Raw genomic sequence first — 16,973 nt, 5'->3', positions numbered from 1 at the left:
TAATCTAATTTCACGCTCTACTTCGGCAGGAAATGACTTCTCAGTGCAAGCAGTGTGATGTGGAGTGGATAAAGAAGGTGGGAGATGAGCAGTAAGTGACCACCGCCGATCTCTGGGCAAGGGGAGGGGAAGAAATCAAAACTAGAAGCGATGGAAGGAAAGGTCAGGAGGGAGGGGTGGGGGGTTGTTTTGTTTGTGAGGAGCATCATCCTTGGCAAGGATGGAGGGAAACAATGAAGAGCAGCAGGAGAAAATGTTTCTCTTAAAGCCGTTTCTCATCTGTATCTGTATTATCCTGCTGTGCTGAGCTGAGCTGATCTCCGGGGGTCGCATCAGCAACAACAAGACAAGCTGAGTCCAAAAGCAGCATTAATAAAGAAGTATTCATCTTAGTGCATGCATTTACTTTATTGAACTAATGTGAGCAGTAGGGGGCGGTGTAGGCACAGTGGAAAACTCCTTCCTGTCCATTTCCTCTTCTCTAAGTGGTCCAGTGTGTCTATCTTTACATTATTTCCACTATACATGAAACCACACAAATAGAGCATTCAAGCTGATTCAACTCAATACTCTGCCACTTCCTGCCATTAAGAACAACAGAGTGGAAAGAAATTAGCTTAATTCCTTCATCAATAAGCATAGCTGTTTAAAGGTACATGAAGAAGTAAAACCGCAGCAGGTTTAAATGACTCCCGCACAGTGAAACCCCAGAAGTGTTTCGATGGGGAGCAAACTGAAAGTAAACGGAGTGGCAGTGAAGAGGAGGACCTGGTACTACTGAGTGTGTGGTGGGAGCATACGGTTTTTTCCAGATCTTGGTCACCTTTTGGTTTTACTCAACAATATCACCTACAGTACTCCCCCTGAAAAGCTGCAGTGCCTATACTCGTGTTTCCTGGGGCCTTTTTCTTGTAATTGGGCTTATTTAAAGTAAACTGCACAGATTGATAATGGAGGTTTGGTATTATGCATTGGAACCGTTGCCCTGTTAATCATTTAACATATTTTGAGGGACATTTATATATATATATTTTTATATTTAGGCTTTTTACAATAAATTAGGTTCACTGTGATGCTTTTAAATCTTCTCCAGTGTACTTGAAATGTTGATAGCCGGAATCGAATTAGTGGATTTATAAAACCCACCTTCAAATGTGTCATAATATATTAAACTAAAGTTACAACAAGGCAATATCTTTTAAACAACAAGAGGTCTTCTTACTTTATGGCAAAGTTCTTTGAAGTGTGTACATGTTGTTAAAGAAGCCCTATTACTGTGTACTTTTGGGGGGTTTCCCTTTCCTATAGGTTGTTATATAGGTTTGTGTTAATGTAAATGCTCCAAAGGCTAAAAATAAAGCACTTTTTGAACATTAAAGCATGTAAACATGTCACACTGCAGGAACAAAATACAATTATGAAACCTGAACATTGGCATAAAAGGGCCCCTTTAAACACGATTAGGTCAATATAGCAAAGGCATTCTGATTATTTAAAAGAGAGTGCCTTAGACCTTTCCCATGGTTTCTTCTCTCTACATGTATCCTCAAATAAACTATATTTGAGTACAGGAAGTACTCCCAAACATTTAAAAAATATTTTTGCTTTTGTAATGTTTCTCTCTTTCTTTTCCATCTGTTTTGTAAGAGGCGATGCAGGTTGTGGCTTTTCCTTAAAACCAGTCATATTTGTTTTCGTGACGATGTTTGTGGTTTTTCATTCGCCTCACTCATAACTAGTAATATGTAAACGGGATGCCCTTGCCAACCACACACTAAAACCACCTGGCAATCCACCCCCAAGCCACTGACTAATCCTGCTTCAGCTTTCAGAAAGTGAGAACTGTTTCTTATAAATCACGACATGATCATTTTGAGTTGAACCTCCACTACTTGTTTGAAATTCAAGAAAACATTGAAGTAATGCTGTGTTTTGAAAATGTAATTCTTCCTAAAAATCCAGCCAGCCTTTGTGCGCAATTTTGAAACCCGTTGTTAAAACATTTGAAATTATTACTACTTACAAAAAAACAGGTAGCGAAGCTCAACCCACTGTGACTTAGCGTGAGGACTGTTTGACACCTCTGTTTGCCTGACAAAAAGCCCCCTCTGTTTAACATCCTGCCCCCCCGTGAGATGCAAACTGAATATATGTTTCCAATAAGATCATTTGTTACTCCAGATCACTTATATTCAAACGTTAGTTGTCCCCATCGGCCTCGTCCTTTATATTAGCAAATGAGCTCCAGCAGGTTTAAAAAGTAAAATGATTATTGCTTTCTATTGTTATTACTTTGTTGGCCTTAGTATTGGCTTTAGTCTTAAGCCAACAAAGGGGAGTGCAGGCAGCTGAAGTGACGGCTCTTCCTTTGAAACGTCTGATCAGATCAGAGGTCAGATTTCTGCCCACACTTCATCTCCCACACACATGTACACTCTTGTATCCGATTGATTCGGTGGCACGAATCTTTATTCAATGCAGCATTGGCATTATCACACGCCTCCTACGCACCGCACTGTACATTGTACAGTATGTTTGCACAGTTACACACAAGACAAAGGAAATACGAATAAATGCAAAATCACATGCTGCAAAGTATAGACATTCCAAGACAAAAACCGACAAGCGACCTGATTGAGGATTGCTATTTTCATACCGATGCTCTTAATGTATTTATATTTGAAGGAGATTTCAAACTACCCTGACTCATTACAATGTCAGCATCAGGTTTGTGGAACTTTTACCACAAAGAGGGATGTTCATTGTTCTGAGGTGGGGGTGAAAGGGGGGGTCGATGCCCCGCTCTCTGTGAGTCACAGCACAGAGGGTGGAAAACCAGGTGGGCTTGTCGCTAAACTAACCAGTGGAAGTTTTGACTTATTTTAAACCTTCTTTTTTTTTTTATTGTTAACTTATTTGAACTGGGGTCCCTAGATTTATTTGAAATGATTTTGGGGTCATGAACTTGAAGCCATGTGTTTGAAAATGTGGCAAAACAGCAAGCAGGTTTTTTCAGTACGCCGATAAAGTATGTGCATAAGATTGTTGAGAGGGGAATATAATACTCCAAGTGTTCTTCTGTTATATACCAAAGTGGCAGGCTTAGACACATAAGTGGGAAGACTCAATTAAGTTATTGTGCGGGTGTGTTGGGGAACACTTCTTATTTGACAGCATGCTTTATTTGCTGTGTAGGCAGGATACATTAGTGTTTTTCAATTCTTTTTTCTTTTTGTCGTGCTGGTGTTTCTGTGGAAGTTACCTCTTCCTATTTATGCAGTAGACATTTCCAGCATGTGTTGCAAAAGTGTTGTTATATAGCAATGTGTTATCTGCCACAATCTCTATGTAGGAATAAACCAAGTCAATTTCTGATCAACAAGAGGTAAAAATGATCTATCGGAGATGCTATATCAGATATGAGGTACGTACGTGAAAAAAGTCCTTTTTTATCTTTCCGCTCATCATGGGGGCAGGAGCTCATGCTGACTGAGCATTTTCCAACATAAGAATTTCAATTGTTCCTTTAAACTTGTAATATCTGGTTGAAAACATAGGACTTGACGCTAGTTTTATTGTTAAGACAAAGGCAACTATGCATTTCATAAAAAAAAACTGCATACAATTTTTTTTTAAATGATGAAAAAGCAGAATAAATGTTCTTCTCTCTTCTATTTTTCTCTCTTTTCTTTTCCTTTCTTGTCTTCTTTTTTATAAATCATTTATTAAACGTTTTTATGAAAAAAAAGTATTACTCATTTGTTATTATTATTAGTTGTGTAAATATGTTTAACATCAACTGTGAAAAATGACCAAGAAAATAATTATTAATAATGATATTATAAATAAACGCTATAATTAAATAACCCAAGTATTTTTAAATATATCATTAATTAAATAATACATAATTTATAGAAATATAGAAATGTTAAAAACTGCCAAAGGGAAATAATGTATTGGCAATGGTATAATTATTTGTATATTGTATACTGACTTGTTGTGAAAAGTAACTACAATTCTACCCGTGGTATACGCTCATTATATCACGGCTAAGAACCAATCAGATTGCTTGATTTGACTTGTCCGTTTCATAATTATTTGTATACAGTCACAAATGCCATTTCATTAACAGAGAGAATGGCAAAGTGGTTCATGATGAGTGTTTACGTTGTGCATAACATGCTAAACCATGTATTATCGGTGCAGAACATGAACATTTTTACATGGATTTAAATATGATGGTTTCTGCAGGTCTCCCTTGAAAAAGAGATCATTGATCTCAATGGGATTTTACCTGGATAAATAAAGGTTTTGAATTGAATGGTAAAAGTAATTGCACGTCTGGTATCCTGTGAACGTTTGTATTCACATTTCTTATTGCAAAATGACAGTAATCAAACCTGGCCTTGGTAGAAGAGAATGACTCACGCTGGCAGGATACACTGATCTTAACAGATCTCCAGTTAGATTTCAGGGTTTCTCATCTTGCAATTAACATTTTAATCTGCCACCGTCAGAGCTGGAATGACTGAATTTCAGGTCAGGACAAGGGAGTTTATAAAAATGGCTGCAACATTTGAGATAAGCTGTGTGTTATCAGATGTGAGGGCAGCTGGCAGCAGCTGACTAACTATGATAGTTTCTTCTTTCTATCTCGACAACATCCTCCTACAAATCTCACTCTGCTTTTAACCACATACAGTTAATATCACTCTTTCTCCTGTCTAAGCTTATAAGTATATGGTTAAAGATGCACAGAGATTATTCCTTATATCTACTTGTTTCATGCCTGACAGTCATTTATATTGTGGGACTCAATGATGAGTTTCAATCTAATAACTGAGCCTGTTGCCATGGTTGGGGAAAACACAGAAGCATATCCTTGTTTACACTTCTTGAAATAGAGTTGCTCCGTCAGTGCGGCCCCTGAGACAGTCATGACACATCTCGCATGAGTGTGATTTTATGCACTTCAAATTATGCGCCGTGACATGCACTCTAAAAATATAAGCCGATAAGCCTCTCAATTAGCCGGCCTGATTTGTGGGGCTTTGTCAGGGCTGTGGATCAGTGTGGATTTGTACAGTTGCATCCATCTTACAATATTAAAGACTATGATTAACTTCCATACATCACAGAGTTGCAATATTGTAACAATCCACCCACAATGTGATATTCTGCAATGACAATTATTATGATAATGACTTAATTGCCTTCCTTCCTCCAGGGTGAATTTGGCTCTGGCCTACACGGAGCTGACGGAGGAGCTGGGACGCCTCCAGGCGCTGAGCTCCAAGCAGACGGAGATCCTGAGGAAAGCGTCACAGGAGCAGGCTAGCCCAGGTGAGCATGCTAAATACTGTGAATCAAAAATGTTGAAAGGCTGGGCCACGCCCACTACACAAATGTCCCTCAGGATGGAAGGTGTATTTAGATCCCTTACTTGAGTAAAAGCAGGGGTAGAATGTAACCAAGTACAATTGATCAGTTGCTCCACCTTTGTACACATTTGAGGTAGATCTTTTGCAGATTTACAACTTCTACCTTACAATGAAAAATGGAAATCATTAATTACTAGTTACTCTTTACAAAACAATTATATCCAGTGGTATACAAGCATATGTATAATTGCTCCATATTGTTCTAAAACATTAAAATACTCAACATATTAGTGATGAAAACAGAATACTATAAGATTCTATCATAGTAAAGTACTTTCAATTCTGCATATTAAATATTTTCTTATGTTAGTGAGCAGGGCCATATCCCGGATTTCCTAAATACCAAGGTCCAAACATGCTAGGGGGGTTTGGGGGTATCCCCCCCCCCGAGATTTTTGGGATTTTCATACATACAAATTAAATATATTTAATTGTATTCTTTCTCTTTAATTGAGTAATTATAGGGTTCGGGTATGGATACCTTGGGCTCACAACCAAAACAAAACTAATCATTTTGAAATTGAACATACAAATGTTTTAGTTGATTTGGATTAGTTTGTAAAACTACATTTCATTAAGTTACTGTAGGTCTTACATGTTTTATTATAGAGGCATTTAAAACCAGCTGGTTATCAGAAACTCACACAACATGTTTCAACTTACAAGTGCTAAACGGTAGCAACACCTTCTCTTCCTGCACACATATAGCGTCTGACAACTTTGCGTCTACCATGTACCACAAACACAAAGGCATGCATTGCCTTTATGGAGCTGTGAATAGTACACACTGGGATATTATTCTGCATAAATCAACGAACGGCTGCATTTTAAGGCAGCTAACAGTGGGGGAAGACAAAGAAAACCCCCAAACTGCAGTTAACTCCTCCCCATGGTGCTGTTTTGTGACTTGAATGGCACTTCATCTTAATTAGTACCAGCATCCTGCAAGAAATATGATTGCCTCTTGGCTATTTTTAACAACAAAACAAATATTTGTTGTCAATTGTTGAAATAATCAGTTGGGATTTGGGAATTTGTGTAGAGGCTTAAACGTCCTCCTGTGAGAGTAAGCGTGATCTGAAGAGTCCCGTTTGCGTCTTTCCACCTCATTCAGAGGCCTAGAGAGTGCACCAGAGCACAGAACACCCCCTCCCTCTCTAACACCTCAACCAACCGGCTATACATGATGCTTCCTCTTTGATATGGGAAGTGAAGTGGTGACTATAGGGCTGACTGACTCATCAACAGGTCTTATTACACAAACTATACGACTGTACGGATTTTAATCTTTTAATGAATGCATAGCATAGAGCATCATGAATATCCTGATGAAGCTTTCGGTTTATTTAGTGAAGGTGTGAAAGGATTATAAAACTGTTGAATCAGTAACATTTTCTACAGTTCTTTCTTGAAACAGTTGTATTTATGTAATGTCTTGGTGTTTTGGATGGATACTCTTTTATAAATCCACATAATCATAAGTATGTGTACACCTGTAACTACCATTCATTCTCATTTTAAATAGCTGGAAGATCACTATTGTCTGAAATATAAATGTATGCTGCACCACTAAGATATCACTTAATTAATGTACAGCTGCAATAATTAGTCAATCAACAAAAAAAGAATCGGCCACTTTTATGATAATCAATAATTAATAATAAGTAATTATTTAAGCAAAAAGGGCGGTAAACCAATCAGCAGGTCAATAATGAACATAATGGATTGTTGTGGCCCTAAACGTAAGTGACAGTAAAGGGTCCAGGCCAGACCACTATACACAGATAAATGACACATATCTGCTGTATACTGTCAAATCTTCCAACTTTCCTTTTAAATATGTTTCTACACGTTTGTTTTTCTTCTCTCAGTCCAGCGTCACTCTCCCATCCACCACCAGCGCCACTCCCCAGTGTCTCAGCGCCACTCGCCCATCTCTCAGCGCCACTCTCCGGTCCCCCCTCCATCCCACCACTCCCCCATCCAACAGAGACGCTCCCCTGTGCTGCAACGCCTCTCCCCAGACATGCACCGCCGCTCCCCCCTGCTCGACGTCAACGATGGACCGGCCTCTTACTCCTGCCGGCCCCCCAGCCAGCATCTGAGGGCCAGCTTCCAGGGCCGCCGCAGTTACTCCGAGGTGTCGGACCCCTCCGCCTACCACTGCCCGCCCCGCTTCTCCCTGGACCCCGTCTCCACCCTGCCTAAGCCCCGGCCCTACATTGACGGCTACGCAAAACAGCAGGCCCAACATGGGGGCTCTCCTCACGGAGGACTGCAGCACAGAGGCTCCCCGTCCCACCATCAAGGCGGTTCAGGAGGGGACGGGGGCCTCGGAGAGAGCTCCATGCGCCACTCGAGAGAGATGCCATTCCCTCTGTCTGAGGTGGCGCACTTGCATTTTGAGCCTCCTGCTCCTTCTACACCGGCCCCCCAGCCTCCACAGTCCTCTGAAGATGAGGAAGAGTGGAACTGCCCGCATCCCATCAGCCCCCCACGGACCCTTGGCGTGCTCTCTTCTACAGTGCCCAGTGGTGTGATGAGGGGCCCGGCGTCCTGCTCCGTGTTCCCCATCCCTCAGAGGTCTAACACCCTCAGCTGCCACCCGCAGCCCGGCTACATGTCAGCAGAGCACGCTCAGTCCTGGCCCTCCATCAACGTGAGTAAAAACAAGGTGTACGACTAGATTACATCTACAGTTGTAGACGTGCGAGTGGTTCTGAAACTATTAAGTTGCAGCAGTGAAACATTTTCCAAAGTAGCAATTTGCCACAACTGTGAGAGTGCTGAGCTGTTTCACACACAATGACTATTTGTTAACACTAAAACTCTTTCCAATGAGTAGGTATTTTTCGCACTAAAAGGTCAAAATCTTCTTAAAGGCCTCCATCTTCCTCATGTTTCTTTCTAGTTCCTTTAAAATAATTACATAACAGAAATGTTTTTTCTTTTTTTCTTAAAGCAAGTTTTTATTAGTCAAGTATGTTTGGTCTAGCTTCGCATAAAGGAAAGAAAACAGCCCTGTCCACAACGAAAATGTACAACATCTCTAAGCCTTAAGACTAAATAACACGTTGTCTATTTAAAGTACAGAAACGTGTGTGGTTTAACAGTGAGAACATAAGTGTTAGTATTTGTTGTCAATCATCAGCTGGGTGCAATGATATGCACAGTTTCTTCCTAATAGGGTTGCATGGAATAATACCATTGTGACAGTAAAGTAAAGACTAGAAATCACAAGTCAAAACTGGCATCAGTGCTAAATACAGAGATGGCAGTCAGCAGTCCACGATGTATGAATAACCTGTAACTTAACTTGAACAATCAAGATGCATCATGTAAATAAACAGCTTCGGGGTGTTCATGTTTAAACTTGTGACAGTGTCAGGGTAGCTGTTCCACCCTTGCAAGAAAATTGCATAAGTTGATTTCAGAAATTAGCTGAAACAACATAGTTTAACATTGTTGGCAAAGCCTTCTAGAAACTATAGCACTTATTACTGGTGTCTAATGTAAAAGATCGGGGTGGACAAAAGGTACAACAAGATGCTGGATTTGAGAAGCAAGACAACTGTTTGTTTCCCCATTTCCAACAGGCTATCTCGGTTTATTTAAGGCTTGTCACAAAAGCTACATTTTGGACTTATTATCCTTTGATACAATTATTTCTTGGACAGTACATCACCCAACAAAATGAGTAATCGTGAAATGCCAAGTTTCTTTTTACCATTTTGATGAAGGTAACCAAACTTTAATGTTTGGCTTCAACTTTGCATTTTTGTGACGAGGATTTCAACAATTTTGGAAGGCACTGAAAATGATGTTGTCCTGTTTAAAATACTACCTGGTGGGCGATTCAAAATAGCGCATGGACATGTAATGGATATTAACTTTGCTCTAATAAGTCTTCTTTCTAAACGTAGCTGTCTAACACAATGAATCAGTGCATAGATTAGACTTTCCTCCTGGATGTAGTACCAGTCGACCTATTATCTGGCAAAACCCTGTTGTGTAAGTCTGAAGTGGTCACTCACCAAGTAGTGATACGATTGTGTTGCCTCCCACAGAATGACTAATACAATCCAGTGAAGTAAGTTGAGGGTGGTATGTGATCTATAATTCCTGTGTGTGTGTGTGTGTGTGTGTGTGTGTGTGTGTGTGTGTGTGTGTGTGTGTGTGTGTGTGTGTGTGTGTGTGTGTGTGTGTGTGTGTGTGTGTGTGTGTGTGTGTGTGCGTGTGCGTGTGCGTGTGTGTGTGTGTGTGTGTGTGTGTGTGTGTGTGTGTGTGTGTGTGTGTGTGTGTGTGTGTGTGTGTGTGTGTGTGCGTGTGCGTGTGCGTGTGTGTGTGTTCCCCTGCAGCTCTGGATGGAGACGGAGGAGAGCGACATGCGGAGCTGCCCCCTCTGCCAGCTGATATTCCCTGTTGGTTACCCTGACGATGCCCTCATCAAGCACATTGACTCCCACCTGGAGAACAGCAAGATCTGATTGCCATGGCAACAAGCCCGCGCATACATCTGCGCTCTCCTCTTATAGATAATGTTAGAGAATTCGCAAGCCTGGCCAGAAGGAAAGTCAAAACACAGAAACACCAGTTAGCTTTGTGAGAACAGAGTCTCTCTAGATGGGGAAGCCAAATGAGTGCAGGTGTCAGTTATATTTGTGAAGTACTTCAACACGAGTCTATCCTGGATTCCACATGCAGAGTCCTTAAAGGCAGCTCTGCCTGTATAATCACTGGTTCTGCTGCTGTTTTGTTATGAGTCTTGTTGTGCGGTTTGAGGCAGTTTCAGGTATCGTGTTGTTGTTCGCTTCACAGTACAGTATAGCACACTTTGATTTAGCAAAGTAAGCCAAAGAGGATTTCTGAGAGCTGGCAGGTTCAGGGGCTCTGCATGTCAAAAAAGCTAGTTTCAGTGTTCGTCAGGGAGATCTGAGGCATCTTTCCACTGTTCTCACCATTTAGCTTTAAATACTGTGTGCCCGTTTCAAATACAAACAGTATATGTTGCATAGGTTTCTGTGCGGCAGGGGGCCAAGAACAGTGATCCGGTAGAAGCTGATTTATTAAATCGGTCAGACCTGATGAATGATTAGTCGTAAGAGCAAAGATTTGCTGATGTTGACCAGAGTACAGAACGACACAGTGAAGGAACTCTGATTGCTAATCAAGATTTGATGCCAGGTCACTTTCACTTCTCTAAAATAAGGTTTCTTTTTCCGTTCAATAAAGTGTCAAACATTCCAGTCTCATTTCGCCTACTGACAAATCAAGTTGGGGAAAAGGAATGTGAAAGTATGTTTGGATCAGCCTGAAAGCGGTTTGAACCCGAACAGAGTTATGATGCCCTGCAGGGCGGGGCACTGATGTTGATGTGTCGTCTATACAGGTCGAGGGATATTTTTAGTCCGATTAATGCTTGCGGCTTGTTTAAAAATCAAATTAACTCAGCACTTTAAGTTGGATACGCCTATACAATGTATCCGTTTTCAGTCCCTGTGTATATTTTCCATGAATGATTTACTATTTATATTGTCCATCTGTAAGGCAAAAAAATATAAAAAATATATTTTTGCAAATGTTAATGCACCACATGTTCCTTGTTGGTGTGCTTGCCCACTGCTGTATACAGTTTGTCAAATCCCAACGCACGAGGTGGTTTTCTGTACAAAGACTTTGAAATAAACAACTGGGATTCACTTTGGTCTTCCTAAAGATCTGACTTTCAAAACAGTTTGATGTCACCACTGCCCAGACCATCCAATAAAAACCAATACACAAACACACTCGGCTGCATGAGATAAGACTTTGAGGAAAAGTGGCAGTGTATTGTGTTTCTATATTGGAGGTCTGATACCAGGAACTTCGTCTCCAAACAGCAAAGTTATCTCTGCAGGGTTCCAGCAACGACAGTATACCCTTCTTTTGATACCTGGGTTTAATTTGTAATCGCGATTGATTCTTTACTGGAGATCTACTTATGGGACTTGAACTTCTTTTGGAGAAAAATACCAGAAAAAACAACAACAAAGTTACTCTGATGTCAGCTAAACTAAGGCTTTTGATTTCCATGTACAGTTTCTTATGAATGGGATGTCCCAGCAAACCTACCCACACTGGTTACAAGTTACTGAAGAGATGAAATGTGATGATAGTGCCAACAACCCCTGTAGTTCTCTCTAAGCAACACACTGAATCCTAGAAGCTTTGCTCTAGGCTGCACATTTTCTCATACCAATTTTTTCCAAAAGGGATCAAGAAATACAGTATATGACTGAAAGAAAACGTTTCTTGAGAGTTCAGATAACGGTTCTGTTGGTTATGATAGCATTGTACTAACCAGCTTAATAGCTGAGATCAGGGTGAGCACTAACACCGCCAGAAGAGTTGCTGAACTGCTGTTGCTAGCAAGGTAACCGCTAACATGCTATCAGCTAGCCTGTTAACTCTCCCTTGACTTTTTCATTCACCATTTTGTTCAATAAATAGTTATTTTACAGGAAAATCAAGTTACTGCAAGCCGTTAGCAAACTTGTTAGCTTGTTAGTTTAGCTCCGTCACCTAAAGTCCACCTAGTTTATAAAAAAACAGATATTTGTACTAACAACTTCTGTCGCATAGCTGTTCTTCGAATTACCTCTCTTTTGTTGAGTAGTTTTTACCTCGAAAGTGGAGGTTAAATGAAAGAAAATGGTGCAACAATGCTAATAAGCTAAAATAGCCACAGGTATTTTGGATTCTACGGCTTTCTAATCCAGACTGCACTGTTAGAACGTCTTGCTGTTTCACAAATGGGCAAATTGGGGGGTAAAAGTCATCCAAGTTAAACTCGTTACATTTCAGTCTCAGTTCAGTGGCCCTAAAAAGAGTATCAAGGCGAGATGCAGCAGGATTTGTGGTATTTAGCTGAGAATGTGGCATCAATTTATTGATCCTTTCATAATCATTCGTAATCAATTGGGAAAGCAAATGTTTTTTTATTTAAAAAAAATATAAAAAATCACCTACCACCTCCTCTAACCACATCCTGGGGAAACCCTGAAAACATTTGAGAATTTCACAAGAAATAGTGTGAAGTTCAAAGTAGTCAACAACAAACACAATCATGTCTAGCAGAATCTTCTAACTCCCTGCCCCATTAATCACCTTTATGAGCCCCTGTTGGGATCTTGATCTGGATAAACAATACTCCTATTATTGCTAATGTTATTTTGTCCCATTAGACCTATTTTTAGCTCAGACATTTCAGCAATTCACTTGGTGATTATTGTAACTGATTATCTTTAAAAAGGAACAACATCCTGAGGTGTACAATAAAAACTTCAAGGCAGTAGACCGAGAAACTTGACCATTAAATCGCGAGGGCTTTATTGACTCCCAATTATTCTATACTGTATGTATCTTCCTATATCACTCTGTGTATACAGTAAAGGTATTTAAAGTTGTGTACAGAAAGGTATTTTTTTTTGTAAGTGTGTAAGGCTAATGCAACATGTTCTCTATTATTCAACAACTTCAAATTGAAGTGTCTGTACATCGGTATATACCTACAATCCTAGCCACAACCACACTACTTATGAATTTATGCGACTTTTATACAAGAACTACCCTACAACTTTACTCACTATGTAGTAGTATGTCCTCTTGTAGTCAACTTATATCCACCTACAGCCTGCAGATCAGAGTTTATTTGTTGTAAACTGTGGGATGTGTGACAGTGAGCACTTTCAGACTACACTATGTTTGAAGAAAAATCCAAGATGAATGTTTACCTGAAGGTTTCAGGGATTCTACGGAAGCCTTAAATGGCCATGGTTCAAAAAATATAATTTCTAATTTTTGTCTGTGGTACAGTTTATGTTTTGTCGAGACAACGAGATCTGGGCCTTTGCGTATTGCATTTTATTTTAAAACCATGGTTTTCTCACAGTGTCATAATTAGGTCTCAACAAAAGCATTCAGTATATTTGGAAAACAACATTTGTTATTTCGAGATAATGACAAAAATGTTTTGTCATCGCTAGAAAACAAGTAACATTACTTCGTTATCGCATAAATAGAGGAATTCAATATTTAAACCATGGAGATAATTCTGTTATATCCAAAAAAATACATTTGTCATTTCGAGATAAGGACACGAGTGACTGGTGATCTCTAGAAAAAAAGTAAAATGATCTTGTCACAGGGAAATGGATAAACAATGGCCATGTAGGGCTTCCGTACACTATACAGATATAGGACCTTGATTCATATTTTTCCAGAATGATTTTTTTCATGCAGCAAATAAAGATCAAAATGTGCATCTGACTTCACTGACGATGATGTAATGTTGCATCACAAACAACAAGTTAAACTGCATTTGGAATCTTTATGATAACTGTTATTTGATTTGTATATGAATTCAGATTAAAACAAATGTCATAAAGAAATGCTTAAGTGCAGCAGGTAAAGAAACGTTGCACTTTTTTCTCCAAAATCAGAGGACCCACATTGGCTCACAACCAAAGACAACAAGCAGTTTCCTGACAGAGGACATTGCAGAGTTTAGCGTGCTTCTTGTTCATGTCAGTGAGGAGGAAGCTGCTGCATTGTGGTCAATGGTGGCAGGGATGTTTTCAAACCACAGCCTATTGGCCAAAAGCGGCAAAGCAGAGTGAACACACATAGTACACACACACACACACACACACACACACACACACACACACACACACACACACACACACACACACACACACAGTACGAGCAACACATCTGCAAGTATACAGAAGCTGTTCTGAGGTCACATGAAGATAAGAATCTATTGTTCAGGTTTAAGATTTTTCTTTTGTGGCTGCTGACTGTCAAGATCTCATCTGTTTTTCCTCTTTTTATGTTTCCTAACAACCACTTTGGTTTACTCAGGAGATAACAGAGTTCTGTCAGTGTTAGATTATATTAAATGTTTCTTTATCATGGAATGTCACTCCAAAATGTCCCTCAGATTTACTCAGGAGGCAAACGGCTACGGTAGGTGCAACAAAGAGAAACAGTTTTGAAAAGGCCAGATTTTTCATTCTTGTATAGCTCCTCTCTCCTGTAAGTAGCTCGCGAGTCTCCTGGGTAACACTAAGCGCACACAAAGACCTCAGCACTAATGAACTCTCCACCACACTAATGAGAAATAATGTCTACTCTACCTAACGTCTGTGTGGTGCGACAACACTGCTGGCATTCAAAGACCTTTACGAGTGTGATTAACTAAAGGAAAGCAGCAACAAAGGTTCATGAAGATTCACTTTTTCTTTCTCTCTTTGTCTGTAAATATTCTATTAAATAAACTGGAACATGCACTGAAATCATGTGTGAACTGGCATCTGTATGCACACATCATGAAGATATTTGCCCCCGGCCACATTTTTACATTATTTTTCTGTTTTGTGATTCAATTTAGAACTTGTGAAGTGCATACAAATATATCATCACAGAAGTTACCCACTTTTTGTTGAAAAGCAAAGATGAGGGGGAAAACATGTCAAAAATATTATAGCCACTAGGGAAGTCTTCTTCAATGTGCTTGCCTTTAAAAACACCTTAAGAAGCATTACAATCAAACATAACTTCTGTATGTATTCTTAAATATTACATTTGTGTGTATGCTGCATTCTTAAAAGTTCTGCTTTCAGCAAACATCTGATATTGGACTTTTTTAGAGACTAGTTTCCCAGATTATGAGCTTGCATTACAGCTAAATTAGTGGTAGGTGTTGGTTTGTCCTTGTAGGTGATTAATTACATTTATCTTATCAAAGTAATGGGTACCACTTTACAATAATACTACCCTTATAAAGGATTCATACAGGGTTGTGGTGTCTAGAGATTTGTGTTAAGTTAATTTATTTAGTTCAGTCCTTTTGTCTTTTGCCTTGTCTTGTGATTTCCTGTTTTATTTTGTAGTAACCTTTCCCTCTCGTTTCAGAGCATTCCTACCCTGGTGTGTTTTTCCCGCCAGTGTGATTGTCAGCCCCTCCCTTAATTGTTGCCACGTGTGTCCCCTTACCTAGTGTGTATATATATAGTCTGCGTCTCCCTTCGTCTTGTGCCAGTTCGTCTTGTCTCGTCAAGCCTGCCAGTCATCCCTTGATCGTGTGATGTATATTTTTGATAGACTCTTTTGGTTTCAATTTTGATAGTCCATGTAGATGTTTTTGTTTAGAGTTTTGATCCTCCAAGTGAGCGTTTTGTGTTTTGACCTTAATTAAAAGACCTTGTTAATCCTGATCTGTTTCTGGTGTTGTGCGTTTGGGTCCTGAGCCTTGTGACATTCTTAACAAGGGTTTATAATTAGGTCATGAATTAGGTTGTAAACACTTTATTAATCATTAAGAACCATTTATAAACCAGTTCTAACAGTTTTCATACATCAACACAGGCTCACTATTTGGCAAGATGACTAAGCCTTATATTGGCTACCTAGCTTACTTCGTCTTCTTCATCAGCCAGCATCCTTGGTATCTGTTGTCCACTGAGTTGATTTCCCCCCCCCCCCTTCCATCTTGATGTTTCTTGGCATCTCTTTATGACCATTTATTTATGAGTTACTAACATTTATAACTGCCAAAAGGGAAGCTTATTGTAAAGTGTGAAACACATTCCCATTTATTAATGAGTTATTTCTAATAAGGCTTAGCATTACAGATAAATGTGGGCTTACTATTTGGCAAGCAACCGGTCACAGTTGCCCTGTTTATCTCATGTCTTATAAAAGCTTATTAATGACTTATGTCTTGTTCACAGTGTTCACAACCTAATTAATTAATTACAAACTATTAGTAAACCCTTTTATAAGGGTAGTCTTATTGTAAAGTGGTACCAAATAATGTAAAATAAAGATGATGATTCTGTACCCTATTCTTTGTTTAGTTTAATTGTTGTATTTCCATGTTTCACTAGCGTCAACATATGGAAAATACATATATAAAATTATAATTAATAATGAAAGATACCATCTAATGGATTGCTAAGCCTTATTTTATTAATCAATGTCTAAATTAAGAACAGCAGGGTTGATAGCTCCCTTAAACACAAAAAGCTGTACAACTATTCATTAATGAATCACTATAATTGATATGTTATAGTTTTTATAAATTAAACCTTGGCATCTACTTCATTCAACGGTGTTTAAACGCGCTGAAACTCCCAAAAAAGGTGTAAGAACATGATGTTACTGTCATGAATAACCTTAAGTAATTAATATACAGCTAAAAACGATCGATGGACTGTTTGTTGTTTTGTGATCTACACACATAGTGCGTGAGGCAACATGACTTAGGAATAGATGTATTGACATGTCTTGGGTCATAAATATGAAGAAAATGTAAAAGAAAAATGATCTTGGTTTGCTTATACAAACGAGCCACAGAACAAAAGGCCCAGACCCGCTTTGTGTGAAGTCAAGGTCATTTTGTTTACCTCCCTCAGCGACCAAGATTCTTACAAAGCTAGTTTCCTACATCTTTAAAAGCTCTATGCCGCTAACTTAACTTAAAATGCA

General features: G+C 39.3%; 1 protein-coding gene across 1 annotated transcript in view; it reads left to right on the top strand.

Moving 5' to 3' along the window:
- LOC117464357 (TANK-binding kinase 1-binding protein 1-like) overlaps positions 1–14,980 on the top strand; it is a 69,795-nt gene extending 54,815 nt beyond the window's left edge. The window contains exons 7-10 of the mRNA XM_034106733.2: positions 30–91; positions 5,228–5,343; positions 7,313–8,100; positions 9,800–14,980. Of these exons, the coding sequence (XP_033962624.1) occupies positions 30–91; positions 5,228–5,343; positions 7,313–8,100; positions 9,800–9,928 (1,095 nt within the window). The 3' untranslated portion in view covers positions 9,929–14,980. The remainder of the gene's footprint in view (positions 1–29; positions 92–5,227; positions 5,344–7,312; positions 8,101–9,799) is intronic.
- Positions 14,981–16,973: the final 1,993 nt, after the last annotated feature.

The sequence above is a fragment of the Pseudochaenichthys georgianus genome, chromosome 19 (assembly GCF_902827115.2).
Source record: "Pseudochaenichthys georgianus chromosome 19, fPseGeo1.2, whole genome shotgun sequence".
Classification (NCBI taxonomy): Eukaryota; Metazoa; Chordata; class Actinopteri; order Perciformes; family Channichthyidae; genus Pseudochaenichthys; species Pseudochaenichthys georgianus.
Note: the sequence above shows the minus strand (reverse complement) of the source record. Positions and strands in the feature narration are given on the sequence as shown.